The sequence below is a fragment of the Diabrotica undecimpunctata genome, chromosome 3 (genome assembly GCF_040954645.1).
Source record: "Diabrotica undecimpunctata isolate CICGRU chromosome 3, icDiaUnde3, whole genome shotgun sequence".
Classification (NCBI taxonomy): domain Eukaryota; kingdom Metazoa; phylum Arthropoda; class Insecta; order Coleoptera; family Chrysomelidae; genus Diabrotica; species Diabrotica undecimpunctata.
The window spans coordinates 47,807,852-47,826,196 of record NC_092805.1 but is presented as its reverse complement, the minus strand read 5'-3'; the positions used below and the strand labels follow the sequence as shown (position 1 = coordinate 47,826,196).

At 34.8% G+C, this 18,345-nt stretch overlaps 1 protein-coding gene across 1 annotated transcript in view; it reads right to left on the bottom strand.

Annotated features, from left to right (window-relative positions):
- The window catches only part of btv (dynein cytoplasmic heavy chain beethoven), a 344,345-nt gene that overhangs the window by 177,666 nt on the left and 148,334 nt on the right, over window positions 1-18,345 (bottom strand). Inside the window, exons 30-33 of the mRNA XM_072524490.1 lie at window positions 14,403-14,510; window positions 14,173-14,329; window positions 5,533-5,847; window positions 5,292-5,470 (exon numbers count right to left, since the gene is read on the bottom strand). Coding sequence (XP_072380591.1) covers window positions 5,292-5,470; window positions 5,533-5,847; window positions 14,173-14,329; window positions 14,403-14,510 — 759 coding nt within the window. The remainder of the gene's footprint in view (window positions 1-5,291; window positions 5,471-5,532; window positions 5,848-14,172; window positions 14,330-14,402; window positions 14,511-18,345) is intronic.

The following is an 18,345-nucleotide window of genomic DNA, read 5'->3' as shown; positions in this document are numbered from 1 at the left end:
TATTTTCTCAGGGACGGACAGGTATCATTGAGTAGTGAGATTGGGAAACCGCAAAAAACCAATCTCCCCCTGTCCGGGGTAGGGAATAGGATGTGACATGTTATGAGGTTCTGTAGGCTAGTGGAGTGGCCTCGAGGATATCAACATATTCGTCAGGAAGTTCGTCTATGCATGACTGCAGTAGAATTGATGGTAGGTGAGGATGTTTGATTTTGGATATTCGGGTGGATATGTGACCTAGGAAGGAACAGGAACTTTTTAGGGTATTTTGTGTAATTGAAAGGGGGCCGTTAATTGTTTTGAGGGTGAAGTTCCTGTTGAGAGATTTTATTCTCTCGATAATGGGAGTGGTATTTGCTGTGTGGTGGATTTCACGGGAGGGGAAGTGCCAACGTTTTCTGCACGTTCTACGCAAGATTCCACGCTCCGCAGCAGACAGTCTGTTCCTTTGATAACCCTTAAGAAGGCAATATAAGCTAGACTTATACTCAATAACGGGTCGAATGAACGTTTTATAAGTGTGTGTGAGAGTTTTATTGTTGGTTTTACCAAACGTCGCTGATAATGGAACTAGGAGTCGGGCTCGGTTTCTGACCCTATCTAAAGTTGCCTTTAGATCAGGTTCCCAGTTGAGTGTTTTAGTAAATAAAACACCCAAGTAGGAAGCTGTCGGGCTGTAAACGAGTCTTTCTCCCATCAAAAACAGGGGCGTTTGGTCGGCGCGATTGCGTATTATGCCAGATGATGAATATGGGCTGCGAAACACGATAGTTTGTGTTTTCGCAGCGTTTAGTGTGACTCTCCACTTATTACACCATTCTTCGACACCGTTTAAAAGAGTTTGTGCTCTTCTAAAAGTTGTCTCAGGGGCAAATCTGCTCGCTGTTGTTAGGAGGGCTGTGTCGTCTACATAGAGGTACATTTGCGTGTGCGGTATGTTTGGGATAGGGATAGAACTGTTGTATGTGATGTACAACAGGGGTGCGAGTACTGAGCCTTGAGGTACTCCCGCTAGGGGAGTGAATGGGGTGGAAACTTTGTCGCTTATTCTCACTCTCACTGTTCTATTCGATAAGTCAGAATGTATAATTTTTGTGAATTGTAAGGATAGCCCGATGTCCATAAGCCTCCGAATTAGTCCGTCATGCCAGACTTGATCGAAGGCTTTCTGTACATCAAGAAAGGTGGCTATGGCGATACCGTTACTGTTTAGTGTCTGAGTGACTTTAGAGGTGAAGTCTATTAATGCATTTTTTGTGGATCTATTAGGTTGGAATCCGTATTGAAATTTTGGGATGATATTGTGACTGTCGAGAAAGTCGCTGAGCCTCTCTTTTAGGATTAGCTCAAGAACTTTCCCTAGTGAATTTATTAAGGAGATAGGTCGATATGATTCCACGTTAGTAAGGGGTTTACCTTTTTTAGGTAACATAATTGTGTCTGCTATTTTCCAGGAAGTAGGAAAACAGTAGTTTTTGAGACATGCATTAATAATTTTAGTGAGAAGTGGGATTATACTCTCAGGAAGTTGCTTTAGACACCTTCTACTGATATTGTCAGGTCCGGGAGAATTATTTTTGCCTATTTGGCAATAACTCTCCGTTTCTCTGTCAGTAATAGGGTCCATAATTGGGACGTGGTTTGGAGTTTGATGTAAGAGAGTATTTCTTACTGCGAATTCAGTTTCAAGTTTAAATAAGCGATCAAAGTTAGGGTTGTCTGGGGTGCGAAAATTTTCGTTGAGTGAGTTTTTGAATGCCTCAGCTTTTAGTTCGGGAGAACTAATAATTTGGTTGTCAATCAACAGATGAGATGGTTGTGATAATTTTTGTTTTGTTAGGACTTTAAATTTGTTCCAGAATTTACTCCCATCTCTGTAATCCAATTTCGAGGTTGTATCTTCCCACTGGCGAGCCTGTAGGATAGATATTTCTCTCTTAATTCGAGCAGAGATGCGATTATATTCTGTTTTGACGAGGGGGTCTCTGTTGATTTTGTATTGACGTAAAAGCCGCCTTTTTTGGTGTATTTTGGCAATGATGTATTGTGGAAGTGCCGGTGAGAATGGTAGGATGGTTTTCATTGGAATTGAGTGATTGATTGCCTCGATTATGAGGTTTTCAATTTGGATAACACTCTGATCGATATTTTCGTTTGAATTTAGTTCGCCTAACTCAGGAATATTGTTGTTTATGAAGTTTTGGAATTGTTGCCAGTTTGCGTGACGATAATCTCTTATTTGTTTGGGAGGAGGTGGGATTTGAGGAGACATGATATCAGAATTAACTAATATCGGGAGATGGTCGGACGTTATTGTATCGCCTATGTGACATCTATCGTCGAACCTATGCATCACGCTACCTGTAACAATGATGTGGTCCACAATAGATGCCCCATTTGCGTTCAAAAACGTGTAATTTGTGTTTGTGATTCTTATGATTGGAAGGTCTAGAAGTATATCAGTTAGTCTGATGCCTTCCGGATTTGTAGAATGATCGCCGAATTGTGTGTGTCTACAGTTCAGGTCGCCCATGAGAATTGCTTTATTTAGAGTAGAGAAATACTCTAAGAGTTCTAAAGAAAGCGGGTTTGCTGGATGCCTGTAGTAAGAGATTATCGTAAGGGTTTGGTTGTTAGGGAGATGCAGATCAATTCCCAGGAAGTCCACGTTGGGTGGAGGGACATTTTGTGGAAAAACGTGGGGGGAGTGTGGTAGTCCGTGTTTGATAAGGATACCATTCCCACGGGAAACCTGACAGCGGCTTCGATAGATTGTTGTATATCCTGCAAAAGTCGGAGTGTTTCGACAAAGTGTGTCAGTTAGGGCGAGGATTTGGATGTTGTGATTTTGCAGGATATGTTTGATTTGGGGTCTCTTTTTAGAGATCCCTTGGCAATTAACTGCACCGATTGTGAAATCCATTAACAGAGGGTTTAAAAGTTAGGATGGAAGGAAATGTCGACGTTGTTGTTGTGGCCAGACAATACAATTGTGTGGCCGAATATTTTTTCAATCACAGAGCTTGTGATTGAAGTAATAAGATCTCTTCTTTCAGGAAGGATGTTAAGAAGGACAAGGGTGCTGAGTTTGATCGTATTTTTTAGGTCTGTGGTTAAATCAAAGGGAGGGATTGATCTTTCGATCGACAGAGGTTGGGTTTGACGGGAGTCTGAGGGTTTTTCCTGCCTTTTCGGGCATTTGTTGGAGTATGCGGGGTGTTCGCCGCCGCAGTTAGGACATTTTGGATTAGTTTGTGTAGGACACTCACTGGACTTATGGTTTTGTCCGCAATTAGGGCAGACGAAGGTTCTGTGTCGGCATTCAGAGATGGTATGGCCATTTGTGCAGCATTTGCTACAATATTTTGGAGTAGGAATGACGGGATTTGCTCCATGAGGGAGCTCAGTATAATGGATGAGTCCATCAATTGGGATGCCGTAGTTGAGCACGTGAGAGTATTTATCGGAAGAGGGAGTCAGGACTTTAATGAGACGAGTGTCTTTTCCAGTCTGTAGAGATTTAACTCTCCACAGTCTGGAGACAGGAATGTCTTGCTCAGTGAGAATTTGTTTTATTTCCTCCTCAGCGTAATCGTGCGAAACGTTCACAATGAGGAACAAATAATTAGATGGTTTGGGGGCTTGGTTTGTGGAGCTGTGGTTTCTCGATGTGATTTTAATCTGAGTTTGTCCTGTTGTTTTATGAATTTTTTGCTGCATATCGTCGGCGTTTAAGGAGTGTAGGGTTCTGAGGTGAGCTATGCCGTGGCTTAGGACTTTAAGTGAGTGTATCTTTTGATACAACATAGGTATGCAGTTAAGAATTCTGAAAAATGTGCGTTGATTGCACAAATCTTGCGGGATGTCCTTGATGAGATATTCAAAGGTTTTTGGGTTATGGATTGAGTTTGTGATATTAGGATTGGTTTTAGGTTTGAAAGTTGATGGTGCTTTGATTGCGTTTGCGAATGATTTTGATGTGGAGGGTTGTGGTTGAGTATTGGAAGTGATTGGTTGAATTTGTGGTGATGATGTGGATATATTTTGAGGGACTGTGTTTTTTTTGGATGTAGATTGTGATTGAGGGACTGATGATTGTTTAATTGAGAGTTTTTTGTGTGAAGAGGGTAATGGAGGGTATTCAGAATCGAGTTTATTTAACATTGGGTGATTAGGATCATTTAATTCGATCTCCCTGCGCTTCATGTTGAAGCGAGTTTGAAGGATTAAAATCTCCGTCTGGAGTTTAGATAATTCATGGGCAGAAGCTGCGGGATTATAACTGGATTGTTCAGGTTCGGGATCGTTATCGGATTGTAGAAGTGGCGCGTATGGGTTGGCAGACAGTGCCGCGGTCTGTGATCTAGTCACAGACCGGGAGGAAATGGCAGACCTGGTTGAACCAGGCATTTTCGATTAGATTTGAACGCAAAGTGCAGACCGCTTAGCAGGCCTTGCAGCCTCACGGAAGCCAGGGGGTGGTAAAACCCCCCGAAAAAAAAGGCTTGTTCTACTAAACGTGCACTTCGATGAACTTGATATTGGCCTTACTCACCGCGCGTTTTACCACGCTGCTAAATGGTCCCTCGTTGAACGTCTTATACCGGAATGTGTAAGTCGTCGTTCTCGCCTATTCGCCCTGTAATTTTGCCAATAAATGGACAATTTCCGGGGCCAGTATATTCTACTGAAACCCCGTACTATCGAACTTTATTGCCTACCACCAGGTTCCTAGGCTTGTCTAACGCTTACTTCCAAGACAATCTGTGAGCTGCTATTTTCAGAGTATAATACTCTCTCAAATTTCCCGCCGACGTTGTTTAGAAGTTGGTATGTTTCCAGTGACCTACTTCTTCAACGTCTCGTACAGGAATGCGTGATTTTCCTATAAAAAATTTTACATATATACCGACGCCTGGTGGCGGTGGAGGGGATGCCGGCAAAAAAAAACAAAAACCATGAAAAAATTCTATATTCTAAATTAAAACTTTCCCGTAGTCAGGCGTCCGCAGTTCCTTAAAAAAGTTTTTTACATAATATATACCGACGCTCCACCCTAATTTCCAGTGATCTTAAAACTTCATTCAATAAAAACCAAATACCCTTGACCAGTAATTGCGAATAATCCGTCGAAAGAAAACAAATTATTAATAATTGAATATCCACAAATATACAATGACGTTGTGTTCCATCACTAAAGTCAACACTCCAAATAATAGTATCTACGTTTAAGGGGATTACCAGGTATAGGAAAAGCCGCAAAAATAATCTCTAATTCTATTTGGTTGTACCTGTTGAGCAAATATTTCTTTAAAATCATCTTGCAGTTGATTGCCTAAACCATTTATTAAGGCCACGGTAAAATGAGATCTGCTATAAACATCGACAAGCTGACTTAATCCTGTCACTGCAACAGCTGTAGTCGAACAGGGTAAAGTAATCTCACCATTTTTTGTAATCCAATCTACGGCTAAAATTCAAAAAATATATTTAAAAATACTTTGATAAAAATATAATATACTAATTACGAACCTTTTATAAAGTAGTCATTAACCAAAGGTTCAAGTATAGGTTTCTGATCGTCAGGTAGTTTTTCCACAAAACTGTTTATAATATTTTGGAGATCAAGATCTTCTTCGCTAAGGAATACGATTCCCATCCTTGATATAGTAGCTGGAGAGGCGCTGCTTAAATCGTGAGTTTCGAAGAGAAAGTTAACATTCGGTCCAAATTGAATGCGCCATCCAGATGGTAAAGATAAAAGGCGATTGTCATCTAATACGGAGTTGAGAGATTCTACCCATTCTGGATCAACGTCTCCATCGCATACAATCCAGGACCACGTATCTATAAAAATATGAATACCTTAATATAGACTGTGTACCCATTTGAGTTAAATTGTTTATATAATACCTGTATATAAAATGTGTGATTATTGTTCAGGTGGTAATGGTGGCAATTACAAAAACAAAATGGCAAGTTAATGTTATTAAAGACACAAAAATACAAACTTTTTTATGAGGTGGTAAATCAACTGGCAGTAAAAAGAGAGTAGCGTTCATTGTGGATATGACAATTAAATGCAATATACGTCAACTAAATTAGCCGTTAAGTGAAAAAATGTGTAAATTATAAATAAAATCAAGTTCTCTAATATTACAATTTTTAACATTCACTATTCTACTAAAAAAAAAGGATCTAAAAGGAAAAGAAACGTTTTATCAAAATCTAAACACCGCATACAATCAGTTACCAAAAATAGACATAAAAATAATAATTGGGGACGTAAATGCTAAGATTTAAAAACAAAACAGAATACAAGGGAACAATTAAAAGGTAAGCATAGCCTTCCTGAAACAACTAATAATAATGGATGCCTACTAATAGACTTCACTGCTAGCAAGGAAATGATAATAATATTAAACTTTTTCCCTAAACGAGATATCTCAAACGCCACATGGCTCTCACAGAATGGTCAAATAACCAAATAGATAGATAATATGTTAATAGGCAGAAGAGCACCAACCATCGTACTGGATACAAGAGATAGGAGGAAAGCAGTATGTGATTTGGATCACTATCTCTTAAAAATAAAATTAAGATATCATATAGAAAAACAGAAGAAGAACAAATACCCAAAGGCCGAAAAATTAAACGTGGACAAAATGTAAAATTCAGAAAAAGAAAGGCGATTGTGAGAAGAGTCGAATAGAGAACTCCTAGAACGGGTAAAGGAAATAATACAAGAAAAATAGAATAGTCTTAAGGGTTTAACATGATTCCTCAAGGGATTATATGAGGTTTATATTCCTTAAACAAATCAAAGAGGAATATAAACCAAGCACTAAACTTCCTAAAAATAGTGAAGGTCAAATTATCAGTGATGGCAATATCATTAGCAGAATAAAAAAATTATATCGAGGGTTTGCTAACAAAGCAAATACGAACAAATAGAGCCCATTCAGTAGCAGATTTTGAGATAACAGCAGATAAAAACCGAAGTAATAAATTAGCATACCCACAAGGCAGAAAATAGTGGATGCCGTTAAAGAACTAAAGAATAATAGAGCCCCAGACCTTGAAAAATGGAAGGACACGCTCATAAATAGATTTCATAAACTACATATCAGACGTCTGAAGTATGAGTTAAATACGCCCCATTGGCATAAACCTAAGCGAAGGGACCAGGATTATCTAATTAATAAAGTGTTAAAGCATCTTCGATACCAGTATTCACAGGCGAGTCCTCTACAGCTGGAGTCGTTTTTCGCATCCTAATTTCCAGCCTTTTCTGTCGAAGTAATCTTCAGTTTTTAAATCTCTAGCGGTCATTGCATCTTCGACATCTTCTTTCTATGACCGTCTTGGTCTACCTCGTTTTCTTCCAGTGGACGGAGACCATTTTTCTATCTTTTTTGGTCACCTATTTTCAGGCATTCTCTGCAGGTCTACATACCAGTTTAGTCTTTTGGCTTCGATAGTATCTATTATGTCTAGGTCAATTTCCATTTCTCTCCTAATGTCTACATTCCTCACCCTATCAAGTCTAGTGTGCCGGCAACATCGTCTCCAATAGTCAATTTCCATTGCTTTAAATTTTATTTGTTTTTTTGACTGACGTCCCAAAGTTCGGCGTCGCATAACCCACTACTTTCTATTACTGTTTTATAAATTCTTCTTTTATTTTCTTTTATTATTTTATTATTTCACAATAATCCGTAATATAGCTGTCTCGTGGTTGCTCTTGCTTGGCCAATCTTAGAATGTATTTCTTCGTTACTCCCTACTTTTGATGTTATTTGAACTCGTTGAAGTATTTAAAGGTTTCAGTTGATTTTATAGTTCCCATTTCAATTTGTAGGCTTTCTGATTTTTCTCATATAACTAAATACTCAGTTTTTTGTATATGAATTGTAAGGCTTCACTTGGTGAACTCCTTCTCCAGTTTTCTAAGTATATAGTCTATATCGCTCTCGTCTCCAGTTAGAATGGCTTGGTCGTCAGCAAAGTGTATCGTGCACAATATCTCGTCTCCGATTGGAATGCCCATATTGCAGCACTTTCTTTTCCACACTGAGAGTGCCTCATTCAGATATATTTTAAAGAGTTTCGCTATGCAGCAGCGTTGCTTTAGTCCCTTACTAATAGGAATTTGTCTAGTTATTTTGTTTCCAGTTGTAATGTTCACCGTCATATTTTTGTAAAGCTGTTGTACTGCTTTTATATTTTTTATTTACTCCTTGTTTTTCCATTGCTACCCAGAGCATTGAAAGTGGTATACTATCTTATGTTGTTGTCAAATCTATAAAGATTACGTGAGTAAAAAGTTTGTATGCTAATCTTTTCTCAATAACGTGTTTTAAAGAAAATATGCTGTCTATACAGCATAAGCCTACACGAAAGCAATTTTGTTCTTCTACGTAATATGTCATCTCTTTTTTAATCTTATTTCTTATAATTTCTCCATAGAGTCTTGAGAGTGAATTTATTACACCTAGTTCCCTGTAGTTTTAACAATTCTTTCAATCTCCTTTTTTGTAAATGTTGTTAACATGTGTTGTTGTCCACTTCGGTGGTAAGTCATGTCCTTTATAGAATAAGGTGAAGACATACACCAGTGATTCCCTCAATACTTGTGGGCTGTATTCCAATACTTTGTTTGGTATGCCTTGTGGTCCGCATGCTTTTCGATTTTTTAGACTTCCTATTGCGTCTTCGATTTCGTGTACTGTTATTTATTGGTCTTTATCGAATGCCACTTCATTCGTTGTTGTAATGATGTTAGTTAATTGCGATCTTGTTTCAGTCAGAAGTTAAGAGTAATGTTCGGTCCGAGATCTTTCTTCTATTAAATCTATTCTACTCACTTCTTTTCTATTTATTCTTAGGTTTTTGACCATTTTCCATCCTGCTATTGATCTTGTCGACCCTATATATTTGTTAAGCTCTTCGCATTTACTTTCCTAGGAAACATTTTTTGCTTTTGTTACTAGATTTTTTTACTTCTCTGTTTGATCTTGCGTATTTTCGTCTATCGATATTTTGTTTGCAGCCACTTCTGATATGCTTGTTTATTGTTGTGAACTGCATTAGCGATATCATTTGTGCACCAAAATAGGGTATCCTTTTTGTTTCTTTGGATCGTACCGAGTGCTTCATTAAATTTATTTATTAACTTTTGGAAGGTATTCTACGCTAAAGAGTAGATCAGGTTTTTTTAACTTTTGGCTAAGCCGTCGCTTATATAAAACTGATGTTAAGTCATTTTGCAGTGCATTAATATTGTATTTGGGTGGATTTATTTCCAGTGGTTTTAATTGTGCTGGTTGGTTGTCATTTCGATGTAGCGGTTGCGGTGGATAGTGTAGGTAACATTTTTATCTTACCATGTAGTAATGAGTTATATTTCTGATAACATAATCTATAATTGATTTGGTTTTACCATTGGTTTGACCCAGGTATACTTATTTATATTTTTATGATGGTAGAATCCGTTTAGGATTTTCAAAGAGTGCTGTTCGTAGAATTGGATTAATTGTTCCAAATTTTCATTTATTTTTGCATCTTCGTATTTACCTACAACTTTGTCGTTTGTTTTTTTTTTCTTGTCCAAACATTAAAATCTTCCAACAGTACAATTTCTTTGCGGGAATTTATATTTTCAATGAGTTCTGACAGGGTTTCGTAAAATATTTGTTTATCTAGTTTTGATGCACTTTCTGATAGCGCATGTATTCCAAAGATCTCGAGATCTTACCCTTTCCACGTAATAAAAACTCTTATAATTATCTCATTATATTGCTCCTAGCTTTTCAGGTTTCTTTTTAAATATATGTCTACAGCAATATACTATATTGAGCATACAGGGTAATAAATAACTGGCTACTAGGACAGTCGTTATATTCGGGATTAGGATATATTCGTTATATTTATGTTCGTTGACCTGTACATAAAAATATAAGTGGGTGCGGGATTATAATATTGCACTTGAATAGCATTTTCATTACGTTTTCTTAACCGTGCTGGAAATGATGCTGATAACAAAATTATTGTCATATTAATAACAATATATTCTTTAACAAAAATAATACTTAAATGATAGCATCTACTGTTGTTAAATATTCCGGAAGCAAACAGAGTATCCGTTCGAAACAATAAATAGGAACTATTTCAGAGAAAACATCTTTAGAGGTCAGAAAATCAACATAAATTCTTGAAATCTTAGAAACATCAGAGAAAAAAGTATGAAGTTAATGATTTTATTTGAAAAAATATAATAAGCTTATATCCACGAGACAAAAGGGAAAAATGAAGACACATTAGATGAAGAATAGAAATGATGTTGTGTATGGAAAAGTAACACTAACAATATTATCAAAAGAGCACGTCATATCAAGAGGTGATTATCCATACCTATACAGATCAATTTCAAGTAAACCAAAAGGACACATGTTTTACAAAAAATCATAAAATGTACGTCAAAGAAAAATAGTACACAACGGTAAGACTTAGCAGAGATACAAAATTAAATAAGAAATTGAAACTACATTTCCAGCGATCCAGGAAACCCTGTACAAATCAGATGAACACATCGACCCCTGCAAAGAATAACGTTGTAACCAGCATTTATGATATTTTTCAGAAATGATAAAAAAAGATAACAATTTCTCTAATTTCTTTTTTTATATGTATGTGACATTTTTTCAGTGTAAGTAGTAAGTAGTTATATAAATGTTGAACTCCTCTTTTAGAATAAGGTCTACTTTGTTTTATTAGAGAATAGATTTTTGAACTGTGGCAGTTACAATTTTTGATATAAATATAAAGTTTCATCGAATAATCTTGTAACTGCACTTACGATGTTCTTATCGGAAAAGTTAATATGAATTTCAAATTATTGCTCGTTGTACACGTAGGTTAAGGAATAATGTTAGTAGATAGTTTTTAAAATGCAAATTTTATTACAAACTAAATATAAATTCGAATTAAATTTAAAATTAACATATTTATTTTATGTCTAATCTTTCATATCGCTGTCTTGATTAATGTTTTTGCCATCAACTGGGAGATTTTTAAAATAATCGTGGTAAGTGACAGGAATGCACTGGCTTCGACATAAACTCTGCAGATCATCATATTTTGCTTTTGTTATCCCTAGATAAGGTGAATATGCTAGATGTAGATTAAAAAGACCGTTACTAGAAGTTGCTAACCTTTTTTGTTTCCTGGAGATAGGTTTCTGTAGCAAGTTTAACTTAATTTTTTTATCGGATATGAAATCATATTGAATATTCACCTCGCCAGGATTTGTTTCAGAAATATTTATGTGTTTCACCATGTTCCAGACCATTTTTTCATTTTCTTCATTTATATACCAATTTGGAAATGTTGTCATAAGTTTTTTAAATCAAATATATTGTCTTTGTGCAGTTCAGTTACCAAATACGGTTTACCTGTTGTTTTTGCACATCTTACTAAGCTTATCCATTGTTCGGGAATAAAAACTGTTTGGTTTTTTTTACGTCGCTCTATTAAGGCGTGCATGGAATCTCCCTCATTTTAGGAATGACCTACCTCAAAATAATTGTGCGTTATGTTTTTAGAAAATTTTTCAACTGCAAAAGAATACATCGCAAATATTATTCTGTTTCTATTTAGTCCTCCGCAATTATCACTATAAAATATAAAATTTTTATATCCTTTTAAAACATTAGTTGCAATGAAATTATAAACACTGCTACTTATTTCGTTAGCTCCCTTCCTTCCTCTGGTTTCATCCCACATGTAGCAAAGTACTTCATATGTCAAATATTGTGAAATTATAAACGCATAATTTTCGTTTATAGTAAAACATTGACAGTTCAGACTGAGGTGTGGTGAGAACTTTCTGCAAGTCGTAACAAGCAACTATAGTTTCCATTGAATTTTTAGCGATCTCCTTATCCCTTTCCTTAAGTTGTCTTACAACAGTCTTATTAGCAATATGGTTAGTGTACTTTAAATTCATCTCTGCTTTTTCGTCTTCACGTGCATTTCGGTAAACATGACAGAAGACACACTGGTCTTTTTTTGGTTTAAAAAATTCGATGTTAAATTCACTGTTGAATATCTCACGGTACTGTCTTAATGTTGCAGTAGACGAGATAGGATGTTCTTTTTGCATCTCCTCCGTATATAAATCAAAAAGTTTAGAAATATTTAGTTTCTCTTCAAAATATAATTTTGTTGTTTTTTTTTCTAAGGTAATGTGACTCTATTGCTGGAATAGACGATATGTGTTTTCGAACAGTTTTTTTTTTATTTCTTCTGCTACTCGTTGTGGCCGAGTGGTGTGTTTTCTACGCATATCTTCAACAATTATACCAACTTCACTCTCTGACATCTTTTTAGACATTGTCATCACCCAACTATCGGTTATATCAAACGTATCAAGAAACATTTTTTTACATACCACAATGTGGCTATAATTTATAGGCAATTTATACTGAAATGTCCACTTCCTTTAAGATTCAATGGTAGTATTTAAAATACGAGTTCTCGTGTATCTAGTAACCAAACGACTAATATATTGGGTCTGAAGGTTGTGATCTCCCATTTTTCAAAACTCTTTAAAAAGTTGTTGTCTTGTTCTAATATTCAGTTTTTCTTGGCACTTTCGGATACATTTGTCCATACAACCACCTTTAAGTTGTCGTTGTTTTACAACTTTACCTTTTTTATTTATAAATTGTTCTCCTTTGTTTTTTTTTTGTTTACGAATTACATCTTTCCATTCCGTTCTATTAGCTTTACGTTTTCGTCACCTTCTTATACTTTTTTAGCTTATACTTACGACTTGCCCTAATATGTCGTTTAAAATTGAACTGACTATAATTAGCGATGTCGATTTATTATTGTTCCGCCGGAGGTAATCACCCAAATCGGAATGATTCTGATGTAGAGTAGAACTTTTTGATGATTCTGTAAATAATTAAAATAATTAAAAAACTTATGACTAACAAAACAATAAATTTACCAGATGATGAAGGAATATACTCCGAAACGTCGGGAGAAAAAGCTTCTTCAATTTCACTTTGCTCAAAATCATCAAATATTTCATTTTGTTTCTCTAACGTTTTTTTAAAAGTTATTAGTTCATCTCCTAAAAATAAGATCAGAACAATAAAAAGAATATTTAATGTAGACCTAACTTAAACCACTTTATATAAGAACAAGTTATTTACCTGTATTTACAAATGAAGAACAACTTGCTTGTCCAAGTTCCACGTCTTTAGTACCATTATGTTCTTCTACGGTACCTTCTAAAAATTAACCTGGTTATCGTTATTTATTTTTAGAAAATTATAAAATACTAACTTGTTTGTTGCAACGCCAACTGTATCAGTCGAGAACTACGTTGATGTCTGCTCGTGATTTTTAAAAAATAACACCTGCACTGGGTACTATTCAACTGCAAACTAAACACCGTGACCGGGAAACAATCAAGATCTGTCTTGTCCATTTCCCCCTACTATTCTCACAATAATGCCGCAAAATATTGATACACGACGTGTAGTATCTACCTGCATAATTATCGGAACTTAGCAGCCAATGCGGCGAATAAAATTGTAACAACAGTTACGGTGTAGTTTTTGAAATATAAGAATTATTTTGATACACTATGGTACGATACAGTATTTTTCAACGAAAGTTTGATTTGGTTCAACGTCGTATCTGTAGTTACTCTGTTATTCTACAAATAATCCATTTTTTTTTTATATTTACGGTATTATTCCATTCGGAATATTTCTTATTTATGCAGTTACAGTCACACCGACCATGTTGGCAGATAGAGCGTAAAAAGTTATCCAAGAAGAACACTGTAACTCAAAATCGCCAAAATAGTTAGTTAAAACGTTATTCTATGCAGGAGTCGACATATTCCTGAGAAACAGGATTAAAGCTAATCAGAGCAAAATAATAAAAACAGGAAAAATAATAACAATAGGAAGGGAAGAAACCATACATATAAAAAAATTAGAAGAGATCAGGCGAGAAACATCATACTATTACAATAATCGTTCTTCTGAAGGAGCTGATATACCAGCGAAACATGAATATTAAATATTTCTTGGTGCACATTGAATAAAGAGTGCTTTATTATATATTATATTTAAATAAATATTTTATTACTTGAATGTTCCGAAGTAACTTCCAAACTAAAACTGGTTATGACTCCATCGCTCCATTGACCGGTATCAAAATCCATTTTTCCAAGTAACTGAGGTCGTGTCATACTCTTTGGGTTAAACTGATGGCACTTCAGTGTTTTGCCCATTTTGATTAAAGCCTAAAATTTCTATAGGTGTTAACTTTTGCAAAGACTTAAGCAATTATTTTATCAAGTATTTATATATTATTACCTTCAAAACTAATTTTCGGATAGTTGTCTTTCCAGATTTTGGTGGGCCTACTATGGCTACACCCATTCGTTGTAGAAGTTGTTCGTATAATTCTAAACACTTATTAATCTAAAAACAAAAGCACACATTACATATCATGATACATGTCAATTACAAAATATATGTAATGCAATAATAAAATTTATTAGCAACAAATAGTCAAAATAACACTGACGAACAAAATCACTCTATGTTAATGAAATATCTGCAATTTGCAACTTGCAGCAAAACCATTAACATTTTCAAACGCAAATTTTTAAATAAAAACGCTTAAAGGCTTGAATAAAATAAAGAATGTCGTATCATTTTTTTTATAATTAAAATATTAAATAATTTTTAATCCTTTTACCCCTATTGCTGAGACGCCGATGGCCGTATTTGCAAATAATATATACGCGGTTGGTCGTGTTGACCATTAGGAAATTTTATTGGAATTTACCGACTATCTCAAAAGGCGAAAGGTCCAACTTATTATCCTCGTTAATCCTCGGTTAATTCTTTCCGGTTTCAGGTGATTTCTTTTTGATAAATTTGGTAAATATCGTCGAAGGCACGTTATAGCAATTTTCTGAGAGAACTTAATCCGAAAGGGTCTATCTTTCATCATGTTCCTAGCTAGAAAAGTACCGTTATTTTCGATATCGTTAGAATCTTTTTACCTTTTTAGAAATCCATCCAGGCTGGCCTGTCATATTTAAGTGGGGGATATCACACCTTAATGTTGGGGGGAAGCTTGTGAAATTTTGAGAGGAACATTACTTCTTTACTTCATTACATTCCTTCTATTTAAGTTCTTTTAATCTAATATCATATTAGATTAAATATTGGTATAAAGTACCTTTTAATAAAAATAACTTCAGTGCTTGATACAAGTATAGTACATAGTTTCAGTGCAGTGTAGCAGTCATCAAGATTTACTGTAACTATACTAAGTAATCTTATTATCTTCAATTATCTGGGCGAATCTACGTTCATCCATGTCTTTACCTGTAGTTAAGAGTAACTACTGATTTTTGCATTCAATTTAAAGAACATTCAATATTTGCTTACGAACTTTCCATCAGCTACTAAGAAATTGTAATAAAAAATAATTACGAACATTTAATTCTCCGTTAATCATTAAACAACAGTGCGCACAGATAATTAACTTAACCAGTGCGGGTTGGTTAAATTTTTATTTCTGTAATCATGTCGTATGCTGTGAATATAACTTTGATTAACTTTGTGTTATTTGTTATTCATTTTTGTATTTACTATTCCCAGTATTTCGAGATTTGCTCATTAAACAGCAAAGAGAGATTTTCTTTATTCCAACTTTAGTAGAATATTTTTATATAGCATCAGACTCTCTTCGCTGATAATTTAATTTGTGTATGATTTCATTATATTGTATTTGTAAAGGTTTTATCAATTATAATACTGTTTATTTTTTTATATGTATACCAGCATTTAATAATTGATGGTGTATTTTTATTACTTGAGTGTACATTCAGCCGCCTACATCATTGTGTTGTTGAATATATTGTTTTTGTTTATGTATGAATTTTATTTGTCAACTCCTAACAAGCTTCCTGATAACATAATAAGTCTGAATATTTGCTTATTATATTAAATTATTATTATACCTTTGACCAGAAGAAGGATCAGGCTGATTAAGTTTCGTATAGGCTAATATATTTATTATTTGTTTATATAGTGTGTTGACCAAATTTATTTAATAATTAATTGTTGGTATCGTTCCTTGTATTTGGTCTCAGAACCAAAATATTTTTCTTTTTTTTTCTTTTCTAAGGTTTCTTAATTTTCTCCTTAAACCCCAAAAAATTAAGTGGCGCCATGTTCCTATCTTATCTTATCTTTGGTAATTTTACCCATCTATCTTTTTGTTTATTTTGGTACCTTTTCTAATACGTCTTATTCTGTCATATCTTTACTTATTTCGTCCGTTGGACCCATTCCCGGTTCCAAAAGCTAGTGTCGAACCCACGACTCGCTCTCCACCAACCATCTGGCTGTCGTCCGCAGTGTCTCCATTGGTGACCTTTCTAGCACCATCCAAAAAGGGTTTCCGAGGTTACAATGTAATAATTGTAATTGATGCATTTACAATAAAAAGAAGGTAAGTACCAAATCTAAATTTTACAGGAGGTAGTCCAGTCGGCTTAGGAGAAAAAAGTCCTAACCTTGCATGGCGAGCTGCCCCAAATTTTATTATTCTTACCTTAAAAGGGGTCAATAGTAGTGTAAATTAAAATCGCGACGGAATTCAACTGTTGCGTTAGCCGACATATTTTCAATTTTTCGACAAAAATTGTAACGCCAGAAATAACGATTTACAACCTATTTGAAAAAGGGGAAAATAGTGAAAGGGGTGAGGGAAGCATAATTTTTGAATTATCTCGTTTATTATTAATTTTACGACATAAATGTGCACAAACAAAAATGGAAAAAAATATATTTTATACAATTTTAATCTTTTACAAACCCTAGATGGTGACGTCATCAGCAGCAAGCCATAAACAGCAATCTACCTACGATTTTAACTATTGATTTTAGCAAAAAAAATAAAACAAAACAAAATTGTATCAAATATAATTCTCTTTATTTTTGCTTAAGTACATTCGTGTCGTAAAGTTAATAATAAACGAGATAATTCGATAATTATGCTTCCTTTCTTCCAACAGTTTTCACTTGAAAAATATCGACCGCGCGAAAAAATGTGTAATAAAGAAATTGTAGGAAATTAAATTTTAGAACAATTTCAATTCTTACCATTTGTGTCGAAAAGTAGAAAATGGCGGGGTTAATAAATAAATAACCAAGACGCAAAAAACTATTCTGCCAACTACGACGATATTATCACTAGCTCTGCGTCCTAGCTTTCTTTCTAACTAACTCCTTGTTAACTTGTCACCTTATCAACGACGTTGATTTAAATTATATTTCAACGACGGTGAACCCACATTTCGAAAGCATCAATTTTCTTGCAGGCAGCGTCTGTTAAAGTCCACGACTCAACTCCGTACAACTATATAGGAAAGATATAATATCGTAATAACCTGATTTTTATGGGTACTGAAAAATCATGGCATTTGAATGGTGTAGCCATTTTTGAAATGCAGATCTTGCTTTCTCTGTCCTACATTTTATTTCCAGGGAATGGTCCCAATTTTCATTGACGTTCTTACCAAAGTAGGTGCATATTTTTGTTTTTTCTATTGGTTGACCATTTACACTGATTCTTTCAATTTGCTGTTCCTTCTTAAAGATACATTGTGTTTTCTGATTGTTGAGTGAAAGCTGATATCTCTGACTCACTTCTGTGATTCTATTGACTAACTCCTAGACGGCTTTACCTTGAAATCTTTCAGCGAATACCTCCGTGTTATCCGCGTACCTAATGTTATTGATAAATTCTCCGTTAATTAAAATTCCGGCTTTAACATCCTCTACTGCTTCTTGAAAGATTTCCTCAGAATATATGTTAAACAGCAAGGGTGGTAGTATACATCCCCTTTACATACTTTTTTAAATTACATGTACAATAACCACATGGTCTTTTGCTGTGCTATGTTTGAATCAAATTGTAAACTGTATTTAGTTTCAATTGATTGTTTATACAGCCTAATTATTTAATGTCTATTATCTTAAGCTTCTTTACACTTTTACCATTGACTGGTACATGTCTTTTTGAGGTAACACATTTATATCGACTTTTCTGTGGATGTTTGGTTTTTTATATTGTGCTTTTTAGATAAACTGATAATGCTTTCTGCTTAGAGAGCGAAACGTCGTTAAATGAATAGATGAAGTAGCCAACTTCTTTGTCTGTTTTTTCCACCTTTTGATCGAAAAATCCCACCACTCTTCGAGTGATCCTTATTTATATATATATATATATATA